The following is a 24,437-nucleotide window of genomic DNA, read 5'->3' on the forward strand; positions in this document are numbered from 1 at the left end:
TTTTCAAAACAAAAGGTGAAATATGATTTGAAAAACTATGACCAAACACATTTTTAAAACTTGAAAAAATTTCACCCAAATCAAGTTTTTCAAAATCTTTTTGAGAATCTATGGTCAAACGCTAGAGGCAAAGATTTTTGTTATCATAATTTTTTAAACTGAAGTATTAATTATGGTGACCTATATATTTTTTTTATACTTTATCCATTCAATTTATGTGACACTTTTTGATTGAGCACAAAGTTGAAGAAAAACGTTAAAGGACTTTTGATACTTATTGTCTAAACCTAACCTTAAATAGTTGTATCACAACAAATCATCTCCTTAAGGTTTAAAAGATAATTTTTAAAGTCATATTGTTTCAATATACTATATAATAGTAATATTCTTTTTAGATAAACTAAAAAAATAAATACACGGAAGTAACCACTAAAATTGTCATTTCATAAAAAATAAACAATGCATAACATAGAAAACACTTTTTGAGAAATGCAAGAACTTCTGAAAACAAATGCATAAATTGTCTTTTTTTTTTAATCTTTTCCATTAAGGTATTTTTCTTCGTAAATTCTGGAAACAAATTATTTTAAAAAAAAAAAAAACAAGGAGAAAAAATGAAAACAAGATTACCTTGCTAAAAAAAGAAAAGGAGAAGAAGGCTGCACTGAAGCAGACAGAAGAAACCCTAGTAGCGTACACATCGAGAAGCCTAGTGTACGACTGAGCAGCGATGAAGCTGGACGTAACGATGAGGGAACCCGGGGAGATACTACCAGAACACAAACAGGAAAAGTCGCCGTACGAAGTTCTTCAGCAAAGCAAAGCTTCAGTTGAGGAAATCATTTCGAAAATACTTTCTATGAAGAAAGAAAGCACTCCTAAATCTGAAATTCGCGAACTTGTCACTCAGATTTTCATCAACTTCGTCTCTCTTCGTCAGGTAATGATAGCCTTTTTGTTACAAAGGAAGTGATAAAACTATTCAAATGAATATGATTAGGGTTAATGATTCCAGATCACTCAATTCACGTATATTTACATATCATCCGTATGAATGCTAGTTGTTGTAATTCGATGCTAGTTGTTTGATCACTCTGCTCGGTGATCTCAATGCAATTTATCGACTAATTGAATCTATGTACATGTGCTTCTATTCCTTCTTGCTATTGAGCTAATCAGGTTTATGAGTCGTTTTGTTAGTTGTTCATTTGAATTGTCTTTGAAAAATCTGCTAAGATTAGATTTAGTTGTTAAAGTTAGTTTCGTTTGAATTGTTTCAAGTAAGTCTTCTAATCATATCTAGAGGATTGGAGAGTCGGTTGTGTCCTCTTGTATTTTAACTCTTGTTCTCGTTGAATGATATTGTCGCTTGATTGCTTCACTTCTCAAACTTGATACATGCTTCATTGTGAATTGCAAAGACTGCACATATTTCATGTTAAGTTTAGATTTGTATATTTTATCTTTTTTTTTTTTTTTTTTTTTTTTTTGACAAGGTATATTTTATCTGGTTTTTTTGGGCTCTACACTTAGAGCAAGGTACCAAACTTTGAAATTTGTGTAAAGTGTTAGGCCGTCTTCCTTCATCTAACCATTCTTACATCGTTTCAATAAACCAACGCTAGGATTGCCGGATAGCAAACTAATTGTGCCATGAAATCTATGTTAATATTTTCAACTGACTTCTTTAAACTTACCTTAAACATCCTCCCATAGGCAAATAGATCAATCTTGCTCGAAGAGGATCGTGTGAAGGGGGAAACGGAACGTGCAAAAGCTCCCGTGGACTTCACCACACTGCAGCTCCACAACTTGATGTATGAAAAAAGTCACTATGTGAAAGCTATAAAGGCTTGCAAAGATTTCAGGTCAAAATATCCTGATATTGAACTTGTTCCCGAGGAAGAATTCTTTAGAGATGCACCTGAGGAGATAAAAAACTCTGTTATTTCAAAGGATAGCTCACACAATTTGATGCTAAAGCGGCTCAATTTTGAGCTATTCCAGGTAAATTAGTTTAATGCAATTGGCAAGTACTCCTTTCTGTTTCCAAATTAGTAATTGTTTGCTAGCGTTATTTTCTCAGCATCTTGTTTTCCAAATTAGTGATTGTTTGCTAGCGTTATTTTCTCAGCATCTTGTGCTAAATGGAGTTGTTAGGTGTTTCACGTTGCTTGTGAATCAAAATTATCTTGCTCCTTAAACTCATGTATTGATGGACTATCATTTTTTTTTTTTTAAAAAAAGGTAACATAAGGACTATCATCTTTATTACAATTACTAAATTGGTCCCAGAAGTGGATGCGGTGGAGTAGGCGGTCATAAGAATGTTGTTACAAGCAATAAAGATATACTTTGAAGCTATACCTGGCTTGGCTTCCGTTTACTGGCGCTTTTAACTGTGGATTCTGTACATGTTGCACTTATGTATTCCTTTTCTGAATAGATTTTATTTGTAGAGGTCGTAACATGTTATTGCATGAGCCGGAAAAATCTTGGGGTCATTCAGTAGTGGCTAATCTGCAGGTCAAATTCTATGCTTCTCTTTTATTTAGCTAAGTTTGAGGTCCATGGAGGTTTATACGTCAATAGGGAATAGAGAGATTCTGAAAATATACCTACCTTGGCTTTCCAGTAGTGGTGCTTTCAGTGGATTCTGCACATATTGCACTTACATAATCTTCTTCTAATGTGTTTCATTTGTTTTATTTTTATTTTTTATCAAGAGTAATATGTTTCATTTGTAGATGTTGTAACATGTTATTTCATGAGCTGGAAAAAGATTTGGCATCATTTAGTATTTGGCTAATGTTGAGGTCAATTCTATGCTTCTCCTTTCTTTAGAACTTGTATTAGACAATATGTATCAGCTGTAGCTTTGTGTTGAACTTATATGGCCATTGGAGGAGTGGCTGAAGCTCCTTTGTTTGGGTGTGTGTGTGATAAGTCTGGCTGTGGCTTTGTGTTGAACTTACTTATTTGCTGTGTCAGCGCAAAGAATTATGCAAGCTTCGTGAGAAACTGGAACAGAAAAAAAAGGCTCTACAGGAGACCATTGCAAACAGGAAGAAGTTCTTGTCAAGTCTCCCGTCACACCTAAAATCACTCAAGAAAGCATCCTTGCCGGTGCAGCACCAACTTGGAGTTCTGCACACAAAAAAGTTGAAGCAGTTGCAATACGCAGAGTTGCTTCCTCCGCCTCTCTATGTTATTTATTCACAGCTAATGGCCCAAAAAGAAGCCTTTGGAGAAAATGTGGAGCTGGAGATTGTTGGTAGTGTGAAGGATGCTCAAGCTGTTGCCCGTCAGCAAGCAAATAAAGACACTGGTTGGTGCCAGTCTATGGATTTCTTGTTTGGGCTTATCATGTGTTTTTTCTCTTTGTTGAAACTGCTGTGTAAACCTTAATATCTTATTTTATTCTGCATGCCTGTTCGTTTATCCGCTGTCGTTTTTGGTTGCACTATAGTGGATGTGCTAGTTTTCACGCTCAATTTCACCGACTTTATCTCCTTTAATTTACTTTAGCTTGATTGTATTTATCCGGCTGAACCCTTTCTTCTTTCCCAGTTTGCTTCCTTTGCTCTTCTTTAAATGTTCTTTCCTGAATGATAAATCGTTTGTGTGTAGGTGTGTCTGCCAGCTTAGAGAGCTCTAAAGTTGATGATGATATAGATGAAGAAGATGATGGACAAAGGAGAAGAAAGCGTCCCAAAAAGATACCTAGCAAGGAAAGTCTTGAGCAGGCTGGAATTTATCAAACTCACCCACTTAAAGTCACACTTCATATACACGATGATGAGAAATCTGATTTACAATCTAGAAAACTTGTCACTTTGAAATTTGAGTACTTAATTAAGTTGAATAGTGTTTGTGTTGGAGTTGAAGGCTCTCAAGAGAATGCTGATAATGACATCTTATGCAATTTATTTCCAGATGACACAGGCCTTGAACTTCCACACCAGGTTTTCAGCTTGTGATAGAGGATTACTAATTTTTCCTTTTACTTTCAACTGTTTGTTTCAGTATTTCTGATTGATTCAACTTCTTGTGTTTTCTGTAGTCAGCTAAGCTAATTGAACATTCTATTGCATTTGATGAAAGGAGAACCTCACGACCATACAAGTGGGCCCAGCATCTGGCAGGCATCGACTTTTTACCTGAGGTGTCACCATCGCTTAGGGTTTTGGAGACTTCAAATGATGAGACAGCAAAGCACGCTGCTGTTATCTCTGGTCTGTCGCTGTATCGGCAGCAAAATCGGGTGCAAACAGTTGTGCAAAGAGTCCGTGCTCGGAAAAAGGCTCAGCTGGCTCTAGCGTGAGTCACTGAACTGTATGTTTAGCGTCATGGCTCTGTAGGGACAATATCATAGATGAGACTGACTTGTGGCAGCGATGATCTTACGTGCAGTTTTGTTTTGCTGAAGATGTTTGAATTTATTAAAGATAGTGAATGTTTAACTTGCTCTGCAAGTTCGTGCTCTGCCTTCTTTCTATTTTCTACTCTGTCCTCGTGTTCACAGAGAATGATGTGATGTCTTGTATTCTTTTGTACTTTCAGTATTGAAATTCTATCTCTAGACTTGTCTTTTACTCCTATTCCTCCTTTATTTTTTGCCTTAAGGTTAGAAAGGAAGGTCTAACTCATATTGGAAATTTGAACTGTTTTTTGGCTGAGTTACAGGGAGCAGTTTGACTCTTTAATGAACCTAAATTGGCCAGTTCTAGCCGGTAGAAGTGTTCCTTGGGCTTCACATGATCCTCGCTGCAGTTTGCATGCATGGATCCCTCTTGGTTCATCTCCTAGTCAGGTTTCATCATTGGCTATCAAAGAAACAGAACAAGTTCAGCATCCTACAGAAGTTGTGGTGAATGGAAAATCTGCCTCTTCAAAAGAAGAGGTCGAAAGCACGAGGGAGGATGGGGAGCTTCCATCCTTAGTTCCTGTCACTTCTATAAATGATACTAATTTCACGCCAAATAAAAAAACTGCTTTTGATCATTCGACAAAGCTGGCGTTCATTTCAAAGAGTACCGGCTCTCCAATTTCAAAGGGGAAGTCACCGAGTTTTAAGAAATACGGAGATGATACATACCTTATTCTGGAATCAGATAGTGAAATGGATGACATTGTGCAGATTGAGCAGGATAGTAATAATGCACCTGCATCTGCTGGGGTCAGTGATAACTCATGGGTAGACTGCAAGGTTCAGGAATATTGTCTTGTTTTGATAAGAAAGATGAATAACGAGGAAAGAAAAATGAAATTGGAATCGAAGGTCTAACATCATTCCTTTTACAGTTTCTATCTCAAAATTCAATTTAATTTTCCTCTTCATGAGTGGCTAACATTATGGTAATTCTTATGGCAGATCAAAATCAGCAAGGAGTATCCACTTAGACCTCCTCTTTTCACGTTGAGCCTTTATGAGGCAATACAGGCAGAGAGCTATTCCAAGGTGGATAGTTCTGTGTGGTACAATGAACTTCGCAGCATGGAAGCAGAGGTTAGCAGTAACAAACTTGATGGTTTAGTTTTGCAGCCTGTGGCTATGTTACATGGATTCTTTATTTGCTTAGACCATGTTAAATGGGTTTCAGTGTTTTACATCGATCTAAAAGTGTTTTACAGTGAAATGCAATTCAACTGCAAACCTGTGGCTAATGTCTCACTCAAAGGGAGACTCCGGTCTTATTCCTTAATTGCTAACAGAAACATTTTATTAACCACCGTAGGTTTGAGGAGTCCTCAGACAATTAGCTGAACATGTTCATTGATTGAGATTGTCTGATGTCAGTTTTCAACAAGTTTATTCGTCATCTTAAACTGAAGTAGCTATCTAATCTATTGCAGGTCAATGTTCACATAATAAATGCTATACCTGCAGATGAAGAAAACTTAGTCCTCGCTCATCAGGTTTGCTGTCTTGCCTTGCTGTTTGACTTTTATGTTGAAGACGGGGGTTCATCTTCTGAGAAGAGAAGGAGCACTTCTGTGATTGATGTTGGTTTGTGCAAGCCTATGACTGGTCAGCTTGTTGCTCGATCATTTAGAGGAAGAGATCATAGGAAGATGATTTCATGGAAAGACGGCTCGTGCACCCCTGGCTATCCGTACTAGGTAATATCCCAAATGTTGTTACATTTTGTGACTTTATTTCTTGAGTGTGCTGGGTTGAATTCAACTCCATGTGATTTGTCTTTTGTTCTATACCATGTACTACTGAGATTAACATTGCAACGTGCCGTCTCTTGCTGACACTAGGATGCTATTTGTTTTCCATCTTGTCAAAATGATGGGGCTGATGCCACTTCTTAGCCCGTCTGTTTTCTTTTCGGTTGTTGATGCCTTGGTTGCTGTTTGCAAGGATGATTCAATAAGTTAGTGGGGTTCATACACTTCCAGTTTTTTCCAGAATTGGTTAGACAATGCTTGATTGATTATTTGGTTAAAGCACATGGTGGGCCAGCTCTGCCGATTGAGGGAAATATTTTGAAATGGTATTGCTAGTACATCATTTAGTATGTTCTCCATATCGAATGGTAGAACCATGAAACATATGCGCCGTATCAATAGCATTAATGTTTGGTCGACATCTTTTTATACTATTGCTTAATATAAGCGCATTTTTAACTATATTTTTTTCTTCCGCGTTTGCGTACAAAAACCTCTTTAACAAGTGCTCCGCGGTGTCCATGTTAATGTAGTTGGATGGATTCGGTGGCACGATCAATTAAAATCAGCTTGTGCAGACATTTGATCAATAAGATGCAATAAAAACGAATGGCAACTCATTAGTGTTATTGCGGATCGTCAGTTTTGCTTGTGCACGTCTCTTAACCTGTCAGCACCGAGAGATCGGTCTCTTTGTAACGACGCGAGAGATCAGTCTCTTTGTAACGACTATTTACCATTTCAATGTGAAATAAGAAACATTCCTTTCTTTTTTGTTTTTCTTTTGTAGTTTGAAAGGAAAAACGTTCATTTAAGTATCTAAATATCACAAACATTACCTGACTCGAGTTGCTATACGATATTACTGGTAAGCAAAGCCGTTTTCCTTCAATTTGCAAATGATCCACACCAACATCATTAGTTATAATATTACGGTGACAATTGGTCTTAAATTACGCAGCGAGATTTGCAACTATTACCTTGAATATTTTGTATTTTAGTGATAACCAATGCACTTGAAACTGCATATTTCGAGTTTCAAACACCACCATATATACCTCAAGGCTTTCGGCTGATTTGTTGAGAAACAATTATTTTTTAAGTTAATGCTTGTGTTCACCTGAAAATTTAACTCAATTTGCAGTTGTTTATGTCTGGTTTAAGACCAGGAGAAAGATGTTTGTCAAGATTAGCAATCACCGACGACTCTTCACTCAAAAACACCATTGCGGAAAAACATTTGGAGAGCATCCCAATTGTTTTTCACTTTCTACTACAAAACGTACAGCTTCCACTTTGAACAAATAATTACTTTCAATTATGTTGCTCTAACCCTTTAAAAATGCCGCCGGGTGTGTCTCAATCCTGCTAAAAAATTTTATTTTTGAAGAATCCAAACAACATAACCTTCTAATCAACATTCAGCCTGTTAAAACAGTACATTGGTTTTCAAATCACTTTTACAGAACACATTACAAAGAGGCTACATTAATATATGTATTTTTATATGTGTATCAGCTATCGACTGGGTATTTCTACATTCTGGCTCTATGCATGATGCCAACAAGGGAGAACAAGAAATTAACAGAAATAAAAACCTACAGCAAAAATACAACTCTCCTCTTTTGATCTACAGTGAATACATCTTCCCTTTATGTACAGCCACCTACTATAAGTTTGTAAATATGGCTAATACCACTAACTTCTGAACCCCCTTTTATTTTTTACCATGGACCAGTCTGTGTCCGTCTTAAGCATCGCCTTTTAGCTCCTCTTTGAAGGTTCATCATTTCCATAACCTGTGTCACAAAAATGCAATACTTAAGCTTTTGGAACCAAAAATGCTATGCTAACTCAGTTCAAGAAGAAAACAACACAATCAACGAGGCAGAATAGCTATGAGCTTCTATGGATAAAACTTGGATAGGATCAAACCGAGAAAAGCTGTGATTCTTGCACGATATGGATGACCAGACTAGGTGAAATACATGGTGAAATTAACTATGTCTGTGGAAGCAAAATCGTGCAGAAAAGAACCCACAAGGGTGGCCTAGTTGGTTGAGCATGAGGCTTTCATAACGGATGTCTCAGGTTCGAAACCCCCTGCCTACGACAGCAGGGGATTTGCCTTCTGGGTCGAGCTCGTCGCATGGAGCTTGCCTAGTGCGGGTTACCTCTCCTGTGTGGTTTGCGACCTACTGCACAGGAGCTGAGTTTACCCAATGCGCACCCAAAGGGTAGCGGCTGCGGGTTCCCGTGTCATCCAAAAAAAAAAAATCGTGCAGAAAAGAAGAAAGCATGAGGGGTTTGACTGGAAAGAGGAACCAAAATTTTTTTGTACCTGATTTTTCTGCATTTCCAACATTTCTTCCTGCAGCAGTTCAATCTAGTTAGTAATGAACCATTCACACAGACAAAAGTTGCAATGTGAATTCATACAAAGTCACCTGTTTCTTTTGAAGTTCTTCGTTTTCTTCTTTTAGTTTTGCAACTTCTGCTTCTAGCTCCATAGTATAGGCCTAGAGAAAGTTAAAATAGATGACAATCAGTGAACACAAGAGTGTCATCAGATTAAAATGATGGACTAGTTCATGGGCTAGGCTACATTTAGGAAGACATGCAAAAGGTCATACAAATTTTGGTTGCTTTGAAAAGCAAAAATTGCATTACCTTGTAGTCAAGGGGATATTTAAAGCTTCTATGAAGCATGACCTTTCAGATCTTGTCATATTTAGATTTCAATACACTATCATTCTGCTGCATATGATATCAAATATTTTGTAGAGTTATAAAGATGCACGCCCATGGATAGTCAGAGGTAGGATTTTTTTTTTTTAAACTGGTAACTTTGAATAAGAGGTAGGATGTTAGTCAATAAAATATTGAGCCCGTTTGGATCTTATAAGTTGCTTATAAGCCGTTTTCAGCTTTTTTGAGTGTTTGGCTAGCCAGCTTAAAGTCATTTTGTGCTTAAAATAAGCTCAAAAAAATAATTGGGCCCATTTGACTTAGCTTATCTAAAGCAGCTTATAAGCTGAAAACAGCTTATAAGCCAAAAAAAATAAGTTAGACTACCCCAACTTATTTTTTTTAGCATCCAAACAGGCTCATTGTCTAAAGTGACAAGATGAAGCTAATTTCAGTTTTCCTTTGAGTTCTACAGGTCTTCTACACAAACATGTTATTTTTTCTCCTTGTCATTCTTCCACCCCTTCCAAACAACAAATAGATTAGGCATATGTTCAAAAGCCTTTCATTTGTCTTAAAATACTCAACTAAACTATTTAAAAGAAGATGAAACTAAAAGAGAACATGGAAACCATCTGGTGTTTTCTTTCTGATCACTTCATCTATGGTGTCTTCACCTATGATTTCATGTCTATAATATAGCGACCATACAAGGTACTGGTGGCATAAATTCCTTTATATATTTATTCTGAGGACCATTAAATGTCTATGCTAAATTATTTGGAATGAAGTCAAAGCGACCTCTATATTTGCTAGCCTAAGCAATCCAGTGTGCAATGGTGGAACCAGAATTTTCACTAAACGCAGTCAAAATATAAAGAAGTAACCACACCCAGGAACTAAATGACTATGAAAATGTCGGGTGCTTTTGCAAATGAAAATGAGAACCGCAGATGTATGTCTTTTTGTTATATTGCTACAGAGAAAATTAGAGGTAAAGACATGTGGTATTCCTTAAACCTCTGAAAACATTAAGTTAACATCAATATATACCTCTGAAAATATTGAAGTTACATTAAGAATTCTTGGAGAGTCGTACTTATGTTTTCGATAGGTTTGGAGTGTCATGTAAAGATTAACTTAATGGAAGATATGCAAATTAGTATTAACATTAGACATCCGATGGGCGTGATTGGTTGTTCATGTCTCTCAGCTGTATGATACAGATAATATTGAAAGTATTGCTACCAGAAAGTAGACATATGTGCATAACTGTAGTTTCATAACATTGGGCACAAAGTGTAACTAATCACCTAGTGAGGCCACAAAAACACCAGCAATCTTTTCCCATTAAACTTAATAGGGTAATTTTATATTGAAAAACGTGAGATAAACTCCTTTGATGAGATATCAAGATAAAGATTTACATTTTACAGGGAGAGAAACCTACTAAAATCGTTGAAATATGAAGATTATACACATAAGGACAGATGTTTGTGTTTCTGCTATACAAGAAGTGAGAATACATCATTCTTCATAATATTTTGAATAAGACAGTAACACAAAATGCATGCAATCATTAAAAAGTATAGCCTATGTGTAAGATTCATGCTATAATTACCTGCTTTCGAGCTCTTGATCTGGCAGCTGACTCTCTATTTTTTATCATTCTCCTTTGCCTCCTTTCAACAACCTTCTCCACAGTACTATATTTCCTGCCTCTTAAACCACCATTAAACACATAAGGAACTGGAGATACAGTAGATGGTGTATTATCTCCGTTGCTCTTCCCAAGTCCATCAGATAAAGAAACACCTGGAGATGCCGTTGCAGCTAGAGTAACCCCACCGCCTCCTAAACCACCTACCATACTCATTCCTCCACCCGTTAAGCCAGCAGTGCCTTGAATGAAATTAGAGTTGAGTGCTGGATTGCCCAACTGACCGTTATTTGGTATAGCCATCGGAGCACCATAGGGCAAAGCAGGCTGCTTAGGAAAAATCAGTTGCTGATGTGGCTGTTGTTGTTGTTGTGTGGATCGGACGCCATTCACATTCAGTGGCAAATTAGGAGACTGAATAACAGTTTCACCATTCTTGTTACCAGCCATTAAACCTGTGTTGTTCCTACTAGGTTGTTGATATCCACATGCAAGCCCTGTATTATTATTCCCAGCACAGGACAAATCAGCAAAGATTGCTCCAGCATTATTCGATTTCGCAGCTAACTGTGCATCTTCTCTAACAACTCCAGCTCTAACTAAGAACTCTTCAAGTGTTATCTCCCCTAAAGTTTGTTGCCTTTGAGGCATATTTTGTGGCACCCCAACAACACTATTTCCATGTTCCTTTGACATATCCTTCCAAACTTCATCAACAGTTTTGTGACTAAGCGTTCTAGGTAAAGTTAAAGAGCCTTGCCTCTGCAAATTTCCACTTTGAACACCAATTTCTTGCCCATTAATCCCAGGCCCTCCCATAGTATGACTCTCCTCAGCATTCCATATGTTCTTCAACAACTCATCCATGTTCATTGAACCAAAATCCTTACCACTCCCCCCAGTTGTGGTTAAAAACTCGTCGAACGTCAACGAATAGATAGATGGCTGACGTGGCAACTGAAAGTTTCCGGGCTGCTTCCCACCACTTCCACCATCCCCTGGTGGCTCATTTCCAAAGTTCTTGAAATTAAAGTTACCCCCCATTTTACTAAAAATCTCCACAACAATATTCCCCAACCCTACTTCAAAGCTCCCTCTGTTATTCAAGAATCACAAAACTATATGTCAGATCAACAAGTTATTCACTTCCCTTTATGCTGTTCAACCCCTCACATAAATGTACATATATCTACAGGTACACACAAGTGTATACTGAAATTGAAAGCAAATATACCTGGAAACAGATGGAAAATCAAATTGAAGCTAAGTTTCACCAATCCTTTTACAGAAAAATCATCAAAAACAAATACTATTTGAAATTCACTTCATTCAACTTAGTTGACTGCATTTTCAGCTCACACCATGAACCCCAAAATACAAACTACCCCACCCACCAATCCAAATAAAGCGTATACTTTCTCACCTACCAATGTATATCCACTTAAAATGCACAAACTCAAGTCAAAAATAACAAAGCTCAAAGATCAAAGCATAAAGTTGAAAACTTTGAAGGTAAGAAAACAAGAAAGCTAACACAAGCTAATCATTGACTACTTACCCATAAATAGAAAAATATTTTAGGTAACACCATTCTAATTGTAGCTGATAATAACAAGAAAAAAAAAAAAAAACTTTTGTGACTTCCTGTTTACCTTTTTTTTGTTTTTCTGGATTATTTTTTTTCTTCAATGGTACGCTGCTAGACGTTTCTTCTTTGGTTGTGAGTGGTGCTTGAAAGTGCCAAGTGCCTCGTTAGGACTTTTTAGTATAAGAGAGAAATTGGTAGCCCAAATATAGTACTTGGGTAATAAAATAATGGGCTTGTGGGGCCCAAAGGTATAAAACTTGGGCCGATAAACATAGGGTGGGAGAGGGGTTGGTGTGACTTTGGGCCAATAATTGAAGGAAATGTGGTTGATCTTGAACCGTCCACGTAGAAAGAAATGAGCGGTTGAGATGAGTTTGTTTGGTTTGTATCAGATAGGTGGGATGGGATAGTGACAAGGCCATAAAGACGCACGCCCAAAAGTGTGCAGTACTGTGTGTAGGGCACTTGGTGTTTTAGGATTGGTTACTTTTTATAATAGGGAAGTGGCCTTTATGGATTGACCTAATTTGGCACTTTCTTATTGGCTTGAGATCTTGATTGAAGTTTAAGTGCTTTTATTAACAAGTTTCGGGGCAAACAATGAAACAATACGGTAGCTTCGGTTAGAGTTTTTTTTTTTTTTCTTTTTTTTTCCTCCCATTTTAGGAGGATTTATAGTGTTTTCACACTTCCCCTTCAGTGTGACTCGAACCCAGGACTTACCGGTCGTGGGTGGAGGTGCTTAACCACTGAGCCATCCCTCACTTGTCTTCCGGTCGTGGGTAGCTTCGGTTAGAGCTAGGGTGTTGAGAAGAAACCGAAAAATCGATTCAAACCAGTAAATTAAGTCAAATCGATTTAATAAATTAAAAATTGACCCGGTTTGATTTGATTTGATTTTAATTTTTAAAAATTAATAATATTTGATTTGGTTTGGTGTTACCCATAAAAAAAATCGAACCGAACCGATAAATATATACATATTTAAAATATTATATATATTTATATATGTTAATTAAACTTTATCTATTTTTTAACTTCTTTATAATTTAGGACCATTCCAAGAAAAAAGTCTAGCCCATGTTCCCCAAGCCCATTTACGTATAAAGTAAAATAAAAAAAAAATTACTGAACAGTAAACATAAAATAATTTTTTCTCTCGTTAGATTTTCAGTTCCCTCTTATTTCCTCCCAAACCCTTTAGACCTCTATTAGAAATCTCACAATAACAATCAAATACAAGAGGCTTTAATCACAGTAACTTTTTCTTCCCCTTTCTTTTTTGGTTACTTTTTGTATGTTCCTTACTCTTTGATTTTATTGTAATTATTTTTGTGTCTTTGACGTTTTACTTAAATGAATTGCTTCTCTAGTCTTTCATCTTGTATGTGTTTTTTTTTATTTCTCTGTTATTTTAGATTTTCTCCACTGATTTAGGTTTTTTCTGTTAATTTAGTTTTAATCTAATGATTTTGGATTTCTCTATTTACTGGTTTTTTTGGTTATTCCTCATGTATGTAAGTTATTAAATAAAAAAAAGGAGAAACATACCGTTGGATTCTCTTTTATGTTGCTTTTGAGCCGCTCTATATTGCAAATAATATGAAAATTTAGTACCTCACTTGTATCATTTTTTTTTGCATTATAAAATACATTATTACAACCCGTAAAAATCGAACCAAACCGATAAAATCGACAAAACCGAAACCGATAGAATTTATACTATAATGGTTTGGTTTAGTTTGATTATTTAAAAAAAAACCGCCTTAATTGGTTTGGTTTGGTTTTAACCAAAAACCGAGTCAAACCGGACCATGAACACCTCTAGTTAGAGCAAAGCCCAAAATTGGATAGCTAGAGAAATAGTTTATCAAGATTGAATTTTATGCTACGAAAGCGCAAGTATCACAAGGTGTGAAGTGATCTCGTACTCTTTCACTTTCCATACAACAACAACAATAAATTCAGTGTAGTCGTGAGATTTGGGAAGGATAAAGTGTACGCAGATTTTATTCCTAATTTCTAATAGACCTTGTGACGAAAAAGAAGCAAATAGATCTTGTGAGGAAAAAGAAGCAGTAATAACAAACAGTAACAAGAGGAAGATAGTAAGATAAATAAAGCTAAAGAAGATAATTCTTGAAATTGTATTATTTATACAAGATCTAACATATGATACATTATATATGTGGATTAAATTTACAGGATAAAGCACTTAAAATACAAAATAACCTTAATGCCATCTTTTTTTTAATATATTAAAAAACACACTACAAGAAAAAAAAAAATTGGTAACAAAATTATTTTTGTTGCCATAAATTGATTATTGTTGCAAAAGTACTTTTGACAATATTTTTTTTTTATTGCATAGACTTTTCCCAACGACTGTTGCCAAAAATACTTTTTACAACAATAATCAATACTATGGCAACAAAATTAAACTCTTTCGCAACAAAAAAGTTCATTTGCCAATAATAAACTAAGTTGTTGCCAAATATTAAATTTTTTTGTTGCCATTTTTATACTTTCTTGTAGTGACAGAGGCAAAAATTCAAAGTTAAACCTCGTATATCTCATTTTTAATGCAATCAACCACTATTATCCAAAAACGATATGTACTAAATAACTTAGCGATAATTTTCTTGCATTACAATCTTCCGTTATAATCTCTCCATGAATTTTGTGACTTATAGATGTTACAAATCATGGTTCACGTTTATATCTTTCTTGTGTTATAGCTAGCAAGTTTGAACTATGACTCCCACATAACTATTCCAAGGGGTTGATTAATTAGAGGCACAGTTTTAACTTTAAATTATCTAAGAAAGTTACAACACTATTTTTTGTTACAAAAATATCATTCAACTTTAGGTAATAATTTCTTACTACTCCCTCCGTTTCAATTTATATGAACCCATTTGACTGGGCACGACATTTAAGAAAGAGGGAAGACTTTTGAAACTTGTGGTTCAAAATAAGCCTTAAAAATTTATGTGGCTGTAAATCATTCATAAAGTGAATTTGTTTTCAAATTACGAAAGAGATTATTTATTTTAGCACGAATTAAAAAAAAAAAAAAAGTTCAAACAAATTAAAACAGAGGGATTATTTTTTTTTGTTGAAGACAATCCCTGTTCCAAGTTAAGACTATATTGTTTTTCTTGTTCTTTTTAGAGGATCAATCATCATTGGAATGTTTCTAGACCTATCTCTTGTTGACTACGACATGTGAAGTTCAAGACGGATAGACATGTGTTAGCTTTGCAGAGTTTCAACTTAAAGAGATAAGGTGTGAGGGCATATATATTAATGATACAAAGACTCGTTATATATAGTAAATGAATATTCGTCGGCAGATGTCCAAAAATGGGTAACCTAATTAAGCAAGAAGAAACTCCATTAATGATAGCACAGTATGGGTCTCCATAAAGTGCATACTCACCCAGACAAGAAGACACTTCCTTCACCAAACACAAATCATAAAGGTTTATGCATGTTAAAATATTGTGAGACCTATCTATAACAATCATTTTGTATAATAATATTTAAATATAACGATCAAATTTGTGTTGGAATGATTTCATATTATGTTATTTTATATGTTCTTTATAATAATACTTTGTTATAGTATTGCGGTATAATATCTTTGTATTATTTGATATTATTTGGTAGCATGTTTGTAGGGAGATAATTATCATATATTAGTTAGTTTCTTTATTTCTAGGATCTGGAGATATCCTAGGGTTCAATATTGTATCACATATATATTCTCTCTTGGTGAATGAATGAGAACACAAGTCAAGATTGTACAGTTTCTACATGGTATCAGGCCAAAAGTTTTTTTTTTCTCTTCATCGTAAATTTCCATAGTTGGTGACGACGTACCTCCTCCACCACCACCCAAAATTGAGTCTAATTCTCCCTATTTTCTCGGTCCTCAAGACCGATCCGGGGACTATATCACGCCTACTCGTTTCAAGGGCGACAATTTTGATGAATGGGCAGCCGACATACAAACGGCGTTGGAGGCACGACGTAAATTTGAGTTCTTGGATGGCACCATCACTGAACCGCAGCCTTCTTGTACAAAGTCCGATTGGACTGCAATTAACGCAATGTTAATCTCTTGGATCACAAACACTATTGATGCTGATGTCAAATCTTCCTTGTCAAAATTTAGGGAGGTCAAACCCTTTTGGGATCACCTTAAAAGGAGGTTCGCGCAGACTAATGGACCACGAGTTCAACAGCTTCGGTCTTCCCTGGCTAAATGTGAACAGACCAAAACCATGTTAGTGTCCGTCTATTACGGAAAATTACATGCTCTATGGCAAGAATTGGATCATCATGAGCCCCTGATTTCTTGTACTTGTTGCTCCGGTTGTACGGCAGGTCGTTTACATGAGGTTCGTCGTGAGCAATCTAAACTTCATGATTTTCTGATGGGTTTGTATTCCGAGTATTACTCTTCGTTGCGGACTAATATATTGTCTCAAGATCCGTTACCAAGTCTTGATAGGGCTTATCAGCTTGTGATTCAAGAGGAGCGTGTTCGTACGGCCAAACAAGAATCCGCGACAAAGCCGACCGAGGCTCTTGGATTTGCGGTTCGTGCTACTGCAGGACGGGGTCGTGGTGCTGCAGATTGTCCTGTATGCTCACATTGCAAGAAGGTAGGACATGTGACTGAAAAGTGTTGGTCGCTTTTGGTGTGCTCTCATTGCAAGAAGCGTGGTCATGATGTTAGTAAGTGTTATGACATCGTGGGTTATCCCGAAGGGTGGACTGAAAAGAGTGGAAGGCTGTCTTCCGCTGGTCAAGGTCGTGGCTTCTGCGTGCAACTGCCACGCCCGGCAGCACCTCCACGCCTTCACCCGTGGCAAATTGTGTAACAACCGCATCAAATAACGCTGCCGTGGGTCAGCTTTTTACTTCCGATCAATGGAAGGCTATTACGGGATTTTTTGGTAATGCTACAATTCCAGAAAATCGCTTGAATGGTAAGTTTGATGTTTCTTCTTGGATTATTGACACCGGTGCTACTCATCATGTTACCGGTGAGAAATCTTGGTTGTTTGATGTCCATACTGTTGATTGTCCTGTTGGTTTGCCTAATGGTGAAAAGGTGCTTGCTTCTTTGGAAGGTTCTGTTCGACTGTTAGATAAAATCACCTTACATCATGTCCTTTATGTGCCTTATTTACGTTGCAACTTACTCTCCGTCCCCCAACTTACTGATAATTTACATACTATTGTCTCTTTTAATTCTTATATGTGTGCTATTCAGGACCCACTGAAGGAGCTGATTGGAACGGGAGTTAGGAGGGACGGACTATACTATTTTAGCAAACCGGACGGACTATACTATTTTAGCAAACCGGACGTGGTGCAACATGTGTCTACTGTCGTGGCAACGTCAGCATTGGAATTATGGCATCGACGATTGGGGCATCCTTCCGAGAGAGTAGTTAAGTTGCTTCCTCATGTCAGTAGTGATAAGAGTAGTTTAGCAAAGGATTGTGAAGTGTGTTTACGTGCTAAGCATCCTAGAGACAAATTTCCTTTAAGTGATAATAAAACATCTAGAATATTTGAGAAAATACATTGTGATTTGTGGGGCCCATATCGACATGTTTCGTCGTGTGGAGCTCGTTATTTTTTAACAATTGTTGATGATTTTTCCCGAGCTGTTTGGATTTACTTGTTGGTTGATAAAACAGAAGTGTTTCAGATGTTTATGGCTTTTGTTGCTATGGTTGATCGACAATTTAATCAAACAATTAAAGTTGTACAAAGTGATAATGGTACCGAATTTAATTGTTTGATTGATTATTTTACCGCCACTGGTATTTTGTTTCAAACCTCTTGTGTGGGTACTCCGCAACAGAATGGGAGAGTAGAGAGAAAGCATAAACATGTGTTGAATGTTGCGAGGGCTCTAAGATTTCAGGCCAATTTGCCTATTTTTTTCTGGGGTGAATGTGTTCTTGCTGCATCTCATCTCATAAATTGTACCCCCACACCCAAATTGCAAAATAAAACACCTTTCGAAATTTTATTCAAAAAAATCTCCTTCTTTTGATGCTATTCGTACTTTTGGGTGTTTGTGCTTTGCTCATAATCAAAACACTCAGGGTGACAATTTGCTAGTCGGAGCAGAAAGTGTTTGTTTGTGGGATATCCGTTTGGTAAGAAGGGGTGGCGGTTGTTTGATCTTGATACGAAGGAATTATTTTGTCTCTCGTGATGTAAAGTTTGTGGAGGTTGTGTTTCCTTTTGCTTGTCCGGAAGATGTTAATATTTCGTCTAATTTTTTTGATGTGGGTGCTGAAATTGATCGTGATTTTATGGTGTACGGGGATGAATTAAGGGGCGAAGTTGATAGTTCGGAGGCTGCCGGGCAGCAGCCGCAAGCCACAGCCCAACCAGCGCCTGCTGGCAGCCAGGCCGAGCTGCAGCCAACGGACACTGCCCAGCCCGCTAGGAACCCAGCGTCCGCTGGCAGCGAGGCTGAGCGGCAGCCAGCAGCCACTGCACAGCCCGCTGGGAACCCAGCGCCCGCTGGCAGCGAGAGGGGCAGCAACACTATACCCCAGCCACGAATGTGGAAGGTGGCTTGGGGCGTGGTTTTTGGGAGAAATTTCCCTCTGTTTGCTTCGTGATTATGTGACACATTCAGTTTTTGCTAATAGTCCGTCTCCTACAACTCCGGTTAACAATCAATCCTCAGGTACTCCCTATCCTTTGGCACACTATATTAATTGTGACAATTTTTCTGTAAATTATCGTAAGTTTCTTGCAGCTATTATTTCGGGTAAGGATCCTAAGACCTTCAAAGAAGCCATGAAACACGAAGGTTGGAGACATTCAATGAAAGAAGAGATACGTTCATTGGAAGACAATGGTACATGGACTTTGGAACATCTTCCTCCGGGTAAGAAAGCACTTGGTAATCAATGGGTGTACAAGACCAAGTTTTTGTCAAATGGAGATGTGGAACGGCTCAAATCGCGCTTGGTTGTGTTGGGAAATCATCAACAAGCGGGGATTGACTACAATGAAACTTTTGCTCCGGTCGCCAAGATGACTACTGTTCGAGCCTTCCTAGCCATTACAGCATCCAAAAATTGGGAACTTCACCAAATAGATGTTCATAATGCCTTTTTACATGGTGACCTTGATGAGGAGGTGTATATGAAGCTCCCTCCCGGGTTTGAAAGTCCAGATCCTACGTTGGTGTGTCGTTTGGGAAAATCGCTGTATGGGTTGAAACAAGCCCCTAGATGTTGTTTTGCAAAATTGGTGACTGCTTTGAAAGGGTACGGTTTCCTCCAATCTTATTCTGATTATTCTCTTTTTACATTTACTAGAGGGAATATTCAGATTAATATCTTGGTTTATGTTGATGATCTTATTATTTCTGGGAATGATTCCGCTGCACTTGCAACTTTCAAAGCCTATTTGAGTGATTGTTTCAAAATGAAAGACCTTGGGTCTCTCAAATATTTTTTGGGTATTGAAGTAGCTCGTAGTTCATCAGGGTTGTTTTTGTGTCAACACAAGTATACTCTTGATATTATCTCTGAAGCAGGGTTGTTAGGTGCAAAGCCAAGTGGGTTCCCTATTGAGCAAAATCATAAACTTGGCCTTGCAAATGGAGATTTATTGTCGGATCCGGAGGTCTACCGTAGATTAGTCGGGCGTTTGATTTATTTGGGGGTCACTCGACCGGACTTGGCATAGTCTGTTCATATTTTGTCTCAATTTATGCAAGAACCCCGGATTGAACATTGGGAAACGGCCTTACGAGTGGTCCGTTATTTGAAAGGCACACCAGGACAGGGTATTTTGTTACGTGCCGACAGTGAGTTGACTTTGCAGGGATGGTGTGATTCTGATTGGGCGGCTTGTCCGCTTACTCGTCGTTCGTTGACAGGTTGGCTAGTATTTCTAGGTCAATCTCCCATCTCTTGGAAGACAAAGAAGCAGCACACAGTTTCTAGATCTTCCGCAGAGGCTGAATATAGGTCCGTGGCTGCGGTCACTTGTGAGTTGAAGTGGCTGAGAGGTCTGTTGTTGAGTTTAGGTATACAACATCCCAAGGCGATCAAATTGTTTTGTGATAGTCAGTCCGCTTTGCACATTGCAAAAAATTCGGTTTTCCATGAATGAACAAAGCACATTGAGGTAGATTGTCACTTTGTTCGTGATGCAATTAATGAATGTTTGATTTCTCCGTCACACGTTTCAACATCTTCACAATTGGCAGACATTTTTACCAAAGCTCTCGGCAAAACTCAGTTTGACTTCTTGCTTTCCAAGTTGGGCATTTTTTATTCCCATGCTCCAACTTGAGGGGGGGGGGGGTATTGCGGTATAATATCTTTGTATTATTTGATATTATTTGGTAGCATATTTGTAGGGAGATAATTATCATATATTAGTTAGTTTCCTTATTTCTAGGATCTGGAGATATCCTAGGGTTCAATATAGTATCACATATATATTCTCTCTTGGTGAATGAATGAGAACACAAGTCAAGATTGTACAGTTTCTACATATAGCAAAAAACGATGTTATTATGGAAATGTTAGACTGTATAGCTCCCTTCATTTCAATTTGTGTAAGATAATTTGATTCGACATGAAACATAAAAATATTATTTTTGTAATTTGTAATCTTAAATAGGAAGTACTAATATTTATAATATCACGCAAATTGGAACCGCGAAGAAGTATAAAATGAAGCTTGTCTAATTTTGTTAGACTTGAGGTCAAGCATGCGAGGGCTTACATAAGCATTACCTAAACTAGAACTTAATCTAAAAGATTGTTCATTTCAATGTCAATCTCTTAGATGTGCCTTCCCATTAATGCTAATGAAGCATTATTTTTATTCAATCACACCAAGATACTGACATGACACTCTCCAAGACGGCACCTTTACTTTAGTTTGATTAAACTCAGAGTCTATTTACACTTTCTTGCCATATTATATTGAAGAGTCAACATACTTTCATTTAGTTTATATAGTTACTCGTAAGAAACTAAAAAGGCAAATCATTTTAAAATGAAAACAGACAGGTGGAGGGGGAGAAAAATTAAACCAAACCCCCTACAAAGATCACAGTTTGATATATGCTATGGAGATTAATCTAAGACTTTAATTTTCTTCATGTTTTTATTGATTCTAATTAGTTTGAGTATAAATAATAATCCACTAGAGATGATAGTTTTTATAAATATACAGATAAAATACTTGGATACACAAATGATAAACAAAATAAGTTAGTATAATTAAGTGTTGAAATTAAAATAATTAATATACACTCAAAAGAACTCTTGTATATTCCAATTTCTCAAAACATATAGGAAGATCCAATTTTTTTGATTTCTCTTGGCACCTCAAACCTATACTATTATGAGTTATATGACAATTACATCAACAATTTTTATTTTCTAAATTATATTTCCGACCAAAATAATCTTTTGGTGATTTTAGCCATCTGGTACATCCTAATAGGTCATGCAGCCAATAATTATCTTAATGCTCCGATTAGAAGGAGGCATGTAGAAAGACGTAGAATTAGGGCAACTAGACTTCATTTTGTGAAATTGGCTAAGCTTCAACTCAAACACTATTGTCAAGAGATGATAAAGGGAACAAACCCTTAATTCGATTGAAATTAACAATATAAGCTGATGAAGATTATACACAATTAAGAGTATGACCTAGTGGTCAATGAAGTGAGAAGAGATATTTAAGCTAGGTTCAAATTTCAACGGATGCAAAATTGTAAGTGATTTTTTTCTATCTACCTAAACCTTGGTGCATATATAAAGTTATTCGGTCCCTGTGTGTGATTTATGATCACCTGATGAAATAATCGAGATGCGCGTAAGCTAACCCAAATACCATCATTAAAAAAAGAAAAGAAAAAAAAGAGAGAGAATGTTATACAAGTATCAACATCAAATTTCAACATTGAAGACTATAATTGGAACTCATATCCTTTTCTTTTAGTTTACTTTGTCTTTTTGTGACTATCCTCATGGCTAAAAATGGTAAAAGAAGAAGAAGAAGAAAAGAAGAAAGAGAAGAGTTTGAACTTTTATGGACAATGATGTAATTGTTAACAAAGGACAAAACTTGAGCTATATGGGTTTGTGGATTTATTTGTGCCATGTTATCAATTTGAAGCACTAATTAAGACCATTTTGAGAACAATGGAGGATGAATACATATACTTACACGTGTCGCTCATTATTTCTCTAAGATCCAAAGCACCTGTTTTTTGTTAAGTCCATCAATCGTTCTCATTGATTTCCCAAGTGCGAGGAAGGAAGAAGCATCCTATACGTAATTGTCACTTTTATAAAAACAGAGTCCAAAAGTTCAGTTTACTTCTGCACCATGACGATGTATTAAGTGACAAAATGTTAGTTAATAGTTACATATCTACACGAGACCGGATAAGAAAGGATATACCTCATCATATTTTTGCTTCACGCACTGTTAAAAAAATTGATAATTGGAAACCGAGAAAACAAGAAAGGTTTGAAGCGTGAGATCGACTTTTACTAATTAAAGAGATATTGCTTGTATATTGTTTGGTGAAATACAGGCAAGCCCCTCCTAGATACAATAAAGCCATCATATACTTGAAGATTTTTCTTAATCATTTTATAAAAGAAGGCCTAATCTATAGAGTCAGAAAAGTGATTATTCTGAATAGCTCTTATTTTATGATCGGAATAGAGTGGCGGGTGAAAGGCTTCTTCTTCTTCCACGACGATTCAAACAAAATCGAACTTGGAAGGAACTAAATAAGATTTGGTGTTACAATGGAAAGCCCTATAATTCATGAACAACTAGTGAGAGTTCATAAAAGAAATCGAATTAGTAAGGTCTGCGTCAAAGTTGTCTCCTCTCCTCTCTCCATATCTCCATTTACTGGCTGAGCACAGATAACACTATACCAATAATGAAATCATATAGAGATACTGTTTGTTTAGAATTGATATATCATATGGCGAGGATCCACCTAAAAAAACCTTATTCATGCTCTGCGTAGCAACTTGATCGGTCAATATTATAAGTCTATGCTAAATTTTGTGATCTATTTTCACTGGCGCCTTTAGCCTTCACTTAAAAACTTGAAAAAGCTTTTAATACATAAAGCCTTCAAACTCATTTCGTCTTTTGCGGTAGACACACCCACTTTATATATGTATTACAAATAGGGGTGGGCGTTCGGGCTATCAGAGTGGATATGAAATTTTTGGTTTGGATATTCAGTTTTCGGATTGAAGAAATTACAATCCAAATCCAATCCAAATAAGTTCGGATTGGATTGGATATTTTAAGTTCGGTCTCGTGAAAGTCAGATACTGAAGTGCACCTGCGAGACTGCGATAGTGAGTCGGGTAATCATATGGAGCACCCGACATGCTGCTCACCTTCGGTTTAGTATCAACCGGAGTAGAAGTAGCCTTACAAGAAGACATCCCAGCTCGATCAATGATTTCTTCGGCATGCTTGCGTTGCGACAGAAACAGGCCATCCTTATAGCGAGTGACATGAATGCCAAGGAAATAATTCAAAGGACCCAGATCCTTCATAGCAAATTCCGAGGCAATGAGAGCCATAATGGAGCATCGGAGAGAATCTGAGGAAGCAGTAAGAATAATATCATCAACATAAAGTAAAATGTATGCCATATCGGACCCCTTTTTGTATATGAACAAAGAATTGTCAGATCTGCTGTTTGAAAAACTAAGAGAAGAGACATAATCTGCAAAACACTTGTACCATGCCCTCGGGGCCTGCTTAAGTCCATATAAGGACTTACAGAGTAAACATACATAATCCGGATGAGTGGGATCTCTGAAACCCAGAGGTTGATGCATATACACTATTTCCTTGAGCTCACCGTGTAAGAAAGCATTCTTGACTTCTAGCTGATGAATAGGCCACTTCTTGGATAATGAAAGACTGAGAACGGTACGGATCGTAGCCGGCTTGACCACCGGACTGAAGGTCTCACCACAATCAATGCCAACCTGTTGAGTCTTTCCATCACCTACAAGACGGGCTTTATGCCTCTCAAAATCACCATTAGACTTTTCTTTATGAGTGAAAATCCACATAGAACGAATAACATTCACATTAGGTGGATGGGGCACCAACTCCCACGTCTTATTTTTAAGAGCATCAAATTCATCATCCATAGCCATTTTCCAATTCGGGTCACGAAGGGCGATCACAGGGTTACGAAGGAGAGGGGATTTCGTAACCATGGTATTCAAGTTAAATGTACGTTTT

The 24,437-nt window shown here is 37.0% G+C and overlaps 2 protein-coding genes across 6 annotated transcripts; one reads left to right on the forward strand and one right to left on the reverse strand.

Moving 5' to 3' along the window:
* Positions 1-487: 487 nt before the first annotated feature.
* On the forward strand, positions 488-7,020 carry LOC132627851 (THO complex subunit 5B-like). Of its 2 annotated transcripts, none has more exons than XM_060343445.1 (9): positions 488-940; positions 1,717-2,007; positions 2,992-3,328; positions 3,631-3,965; positions 4,064-4,320; positions 4,687-5,281; positions 5,375-5,509; positions 5,857-6,123; positions 6,711-7,020. In XM_060343445.1, the coding sequence occupies exons 1-8, from the start codon at positions 731-733 to the stop codon at positions 6,121-6,123; spliced, it is 2,427 nt and encodes an 808-aa protein (XP_060199428.1). In that variant the 5' UTR covers positions 488-730; the 3' UTR covers positions 6,711-7,020. The 2 variants fall into 2 exon arrangements, with proteins under 2 accessions (XP_060199428.1, XP_060199427.1); XM_060343444.1 differs by lacking the exon at positions 6,711-7,020 and adding an exon at positions 6,268-6,401.
* Positions 7,021-7,532: 512 nt separating this feature from the next.
* Positions 7,533-12,334, reverse strand: LOC132627853 (bZIP transcription factor 46-like). 4 transcript variants are annotated; one of them, XM_060343447.1, is made up of 5 exons: positions 12,178-12,334; positions 10,487-11,621; positions 8,625-8,696; positions 8,519-8,548; positions 7,533-7,976 (listed from the first exon to the last, which is right to left on the reverse strand). In XM_060343447.1, exons 2-5 carry the CDS (start codon positions 11,567-11,569, stop codon positions 7,902-7,904), a joined length of 1,260 nt encoding a protein of 419 aa, XP_060199430.1. In that variant the 5' UTR covers positions 11,570-11,621; positions 12,178-12,334; the 3' UTR covers positions 7,533-7,901. The 4 variants fall into 4 exon arrangements, with proteins under 4 accessions (XP_060199430.1, XP_060199431.1, XP_060199433.1 ...); XM_060343448.1 differs by having other exon boundaries at positions 10,487-11,759; positions 12,178-12,316; XM_060343450.1 differs by having other exon boundaries at positions 12,084-12,266.
* Between the last annotated feature and the right edge of the window lie 12,103 nt (positions 12,335-24,437).

Source organism: Lycium barbarum, chromosome 2 (genome assembly GCF_019175385.1).
Source record: "Lycium barbarum isolate Lr01 chromosome 2, ASM1917538v2, whole genome shotgun sequence".
Lineage (NCBI taxonomy): Eukaryota > Viridiplantae > Streptophyta > Magnoliopsida > Solanales > Solanaceae > Lycium > Lycium barbarum.